The sequence below is a fragment of the Arachis ipaensis genome, chromosome B04 (assembly GCF_000816755.2).
Source record: "Arachis ipaensis cultivar K30076 chromosome B04, Araip1.1, whole genome shotgun sequence".
Classification (NCBI taxonomy): domain Eukaryota; kingdom Viridiplantae; phylum Streptophyta; class Magnoliopsida; order Fabales; family Fabaceae; genus Arachis; species Arachis ipaensis.
This window is the reverse complement of record NC_029788.2, coordinates 107,842,023-107,846,947: the sequence shown is the minus strand read 5'-3', so window position 1 is coordinate 107,846,947 and position 4,925 is coordinate 107,842,023. Positions and strand designations below refer to the sequence as shown.

Below are 4,925 nucleotides of genomic sequence, written 5' to 3'. Positions count from 1 at the left end.
ATACTCTCCCATTTCCATTGTGGAATCTCCAAAGGCTGAAGGGTCCCTGATGGTCTCTGATGCTCAATCTTAACCTTCTGACACGTTAAACATTTAGATACATACAATGCCACATCATTCGTCATACCTGGCCACCAGAACATCGCTTTCAGATCTTGATACATTTTAGTGCTCCCTGGGTGAATTGAAAACCCGCTCTTGTGAGCTTCCTTCAAGATACTTTGTCGTAGGTCTCCAACATTAGGCACAATAATCCGGTTCTTGAACCTCCATAAACCATCATGACCTTCTGACACTCTCCACTGTTTTCCCTGTTCAACTGCTGGTAATACCTTACGTAACGCTTCACTATCTTGATGAGCCTTCAGAAGTTCTGAAAACGGTTCACTTGGTTCAGGTAATACCAATACAGGTGCAGTAGTCAACCTGTGCTTTAATGCCTGGAAACTCTCTTCACATTCCGGAGTCCAGATAAAAGGTGTATCCTTCCTAGTCAACTTAGTTAAAGGTAAGGCGAGCTGCGAAAATCCCTCAATGAATCTCCGATAATACCCCGCCAAACCTAGGAAACTCCTGATCTCTGTCACTGAAGTTGGTCGCTCCCAATTCATCACTGCTTCCACCTTAGCAGGATCCACAGCTATCCCCTGCTTACTCACCACGTGGCCGAGAAACTTTACTTCACTCTTCCAGAACTCACATTTAGATAACTTAGCATATAACTTCCTGTCTCTCAGAATTTGCAGCACAGTTCGCAAATGATCAGCATGTTCCTCTTCAGTCTTAGAATAAACAAGAATGTCATCAATGAAGACAATAACAAACTTGTCCAGATACGGTCGAAAAATCCTGTTCATATAATCCATAAATACTGCCGGGGCATTAGTTAACCCGAAAGACATCACTGTATACTCATAATGACCATAACGTGTCCTGAAAGCAGTTTTCGGAATATCCTCGTCTCTAACCCTTATCTGATGATATCCGGATCGCAGGTCAATCTTAGAAAACACACTGGCACCCTGTAGCTGATCCATTAGATCATCGATTCTAGGCAACGGATATTTATTCTTCACAGTGATCTTATTCAATTGCCGATAATCGACACACAGCCGCATACTCCCATCCTTCTTCTTTACTAGTAACATTGGCGCTCCCCACGGAGAAACACTTGGTCGGATAAAATGCTTACCCAACAGATCTTCCAGCTGAGCCTTCAGTTCAGCCATTTCTAAAGGCGACATCCTATAAGGAGTAATTGAAATCGGACCGGCTCCAGGCGCCAACTCAATTTCGAATTCAACTTCCCGATTAGGTGGAAATTCATTAATATCATCCGGAAACACATCTGGAAATTCACATACAACCGGAATTTGCTCTAAACTCTGATCATCACCTGATACTCCCGCAGTTAATAACATAATACCCTGACATTCAGTTCCAGAACAGTTTACTATCATAGAATTCAAATAGTAACTATTCACCACAACCGGTGCTTCTGACCCTTCCGGCATAAACTGTACTGACTTTTCAGAACAATCAAGTAAAACATGATTCTTGGATAACCAATCCAATCCCAAAATGAGATCAAGACCAGTCATAGGCAAACAAATCAAATCATGCACAAATTCACGCTGTTGCACTCGAAAAGGAACTTGTGGACATTCTATCCTAGTCACCATAGCTTCATGAGTAGCATTATATACTTTCAAATCATAACCTAGAACCACCATTCTCAATTTTAATTCATGGGCCTTTTCAAATGCAATAAATGAATGACTCGCTCCTGAATCAAATAAAGCATTTAAGATTTTACCAGCCATTTCACAATTACCTCTAATAAGTGTCTCAGATCCCTCAGCACCAATGGTAGAAGTAGTGTATACTCTCCCTGGCTGTTGCACCCTACCAGTCTCATACTTCTTCTTCTCAGGGCAATTACTAGCTATATGCCCGGGCTGTCCACAAGAATAGCATACTCCAAGTCCTAATCTGCACGGAACTCCAGGATGATACTTCCCGCACTTCTGACAATTCAGATCCTGCTGTGGCTGCTTCCCAAACCTTTTTCCTTGACTAGCATTGGTATTCGGCCTTCTGTAATTACCCTGACCCTGAGTCTGCTGTGGAACAAAGCCTCCACGCTTGAAATTCCTACCTCTCGGAGTAAAGTTCCTCCCTGAAGGCCTCTGAAAAGGCATCCTCAAACTCCCTTTCTCTGCTGCCGCCTTCCTCACACAATCCTCAGCCACCCTACTCTTATTCACCAATTCAGAAAATACCCTGATCTCCATTGGGGCAACGAAGCTCAGAATATCGCTCCGAAGACCTCCCTCATATTTAATACACTTCCATTCAGCAAAATCTTCAGGTGCACCTTGACAGATACGAGAAAAGCGACATAACTCCTCAAACTTACTAGTATACTCAGCAACAGTCATCTGTCCCTGTTTTAACTGCATTAATTCAAGTTCCTTGGCATTTCTAGCTGAATTAGGAAAATATTTCTTATAGAACTCTGTCCGGAAAACCTCCCAAGGAATCGCAGCACCATCAGGCTGCAGGATACGTCGTGTTCCCTGCCACCAATACTGAGCTTCACCTTGCAACTGATAAGTCCCAAATTCAACCCATTGCTCTTCAGGAACCTGTTGTGCCTGTAACGCCCTTTCCATAGCCTGAATCCAATTATCTGCGTCAGTGGGATTTGAGGTTCCCCTAAAAGTCGGAGGGTGAACTTTCAGAAATGTAGCAAGTGTCATAGGACCGTCTCCATCATTATTGTTCCCATGATTACCCAAGGCCTTTTTTGAATTGGTTTAGTTTTGAAAAGTGAATATAAAATTCAATCTAATTTATGTAGTTTAATTTGTTAAAAATGAAATATAATCTAATTTAAATTAGTGCGATTTTAATCGATTTTCAATTTAAATTGGATTGGACGAGCGCTTTTGTTAAATATTTATATAATACATCTTGCCATGTTAATATTGCAGCTGGTCACATTACTATTTAACGTGTTACATCAACTACTTAATGGAACAAATTAACTGCGGAAGCTAAAACTAAAGTTTTTTAAATTTTAGAGACAAAAACAAAAATAAATATTTTATATTAAAATTTGCATGAAATATCCAAACATAAAATTATTTTTATTTAAAAAAAAAAACAACTCAACATTTTTTTTTCTCTCAAAAGCTCACCTAAACAAGCCAAGCTTGTAAACCAGAAAAAAGATACTATTTTTTTCATGATGGATAGAATGCAATAATACTAATATACAATAGGTTTGATTATTCTTTTGGTCCCTATAGTTTCATTAAATTTTTAATTAGGTTCTTATGTATATATATTTTTTTAATTGAGTCTCTATACTACTTTTAATTTTGTAATTAAATCCTTTTTATATAAAAAAAACGTTAAAATTAATAAAATATTTCTCCCAAGATACATGTAGTCAAAGATCTAGTTAGGTTTTTAATTATGAATACCTTCAATTTGCAAAGAAATATTCAGTTAATTCTATTATTTTTTACACTATAAAGAACCTAATTATAAAACTAATAGCAGTGTAAAAACCCAATTAAAAAAATATAAAAACTTAATTAAAAATTTAATAAAACTTTAAAAACTAACAGAAGAACTAAACCTATATACAATATAAAGAGTGAAATTTAGTATAAAACAGGACATTAATTACTATTATTCAACTTGTTCATTTTTTACAATAAATTTTATAAAAGTCCGTGCCCCATAATAAAGAAAACCTTCTCATTTAATGCATTTTGACTTGAAAATTTATTATAAAATTTTGTTTATTATCCTTCCATATTTGCCATGAATAATGTCAACTTCTATTCTATAAACCAATTATAAATAGAATGATTGAAAAACTGAGACATCATATAATTTGTTAATCTTATGTATTCTCTAAATAGCTTTAGGGCTAATAATGGCTCCTTTCTCTTGTTAATGCCATGCCAAAAATCATTACTTAATTTCGATAGTTTTTCAATTTTATATGCACAGATGGTGATAACAACCATGACAATATCAAATCAAGTCAATAAAGTACCAAAACTTTTTATTATTATTCTTGAGGAGGTAATTACATTTTCTTTTAATTTGTTTGCTATATACAACATATTTGTATACAAACAGTTTCTTGTTACTTTCATGATAAACTAGAATAGTTGGGGCAATGTACATATAACTTATGCTTTTCTTTTGAATTCAAGATGTCTTGCAGCTGAAGGAGTTCTTGCGATTCACTTTCTCAAGCCAAACTAGATCCATCTCTTTCTTTCAATAAAATTTATCTTTTGATAATTAAGATAAATATGATGATGATGGTAGCAGCAGCACTAGTGATGGCAATGGAAAGAAGGAACAACAAGTAAATGTCTAAAAATAAATTTAAATAATAAAAGATAAAATCAAAATTTATTTTAAGTATTTAGATAAAATTGGAAAGCATCTTTGATTAGCCGATGATGAACATATGGTTCATGAATGGAAAAATAAACTTTTTATGATTTAGGCAAAGATTTTTTTTTTATATCTACTTGCATTTCTCATACAAAGAATGTATCTATATGAAAGAACAATTAAAAAAATAATTTAGAATAAATTTCAAATCCAATCATTTCATTAAAAAAAAAAGAATGTATCTATAATATTTTAGAATAAATTGATTGTATATTTTTATTATTTTTGTTAACTTTAATACATGCTACAAGAATGTATCTATATGACTTGACTTTTATTTATAGCTTTAGAGTTGAGATCTTGGTATTACATATTAACAAAGGAAAGACCAACACACATTTTATTTAATTCTATAAGGGATTTTGCAACACAATTTTTACGTACAATCTTTAAAAATTGAAATTCGTAGTCGTTAGTGAAAAGATATGTTGTTTTTA

General features: G+C 34.7%; 1 protein-coding gene across 1 annotated transcript; it reads right to left on the bottom strand.

Moving 5' to 3' along the window:
* On the bottom strand, positions 1,477 to 2,762 carry LOC107636864. The gene is made up of 3 exons (XM_021122536.1): positions 2,428 to 2,762; positions 1,910 to 2,253; positions 1,477 to 1,526 (listed from the first exon to the last, which is right to left on the bottom strand). The coding sequence occupies exons 1-3, from the start codon at positions 2,760 to 2,762 to the stop codon at positions 1,477 to 1,479; spliced, it is 729 nt and encodes a 242-aa protein (XP_020978195.1).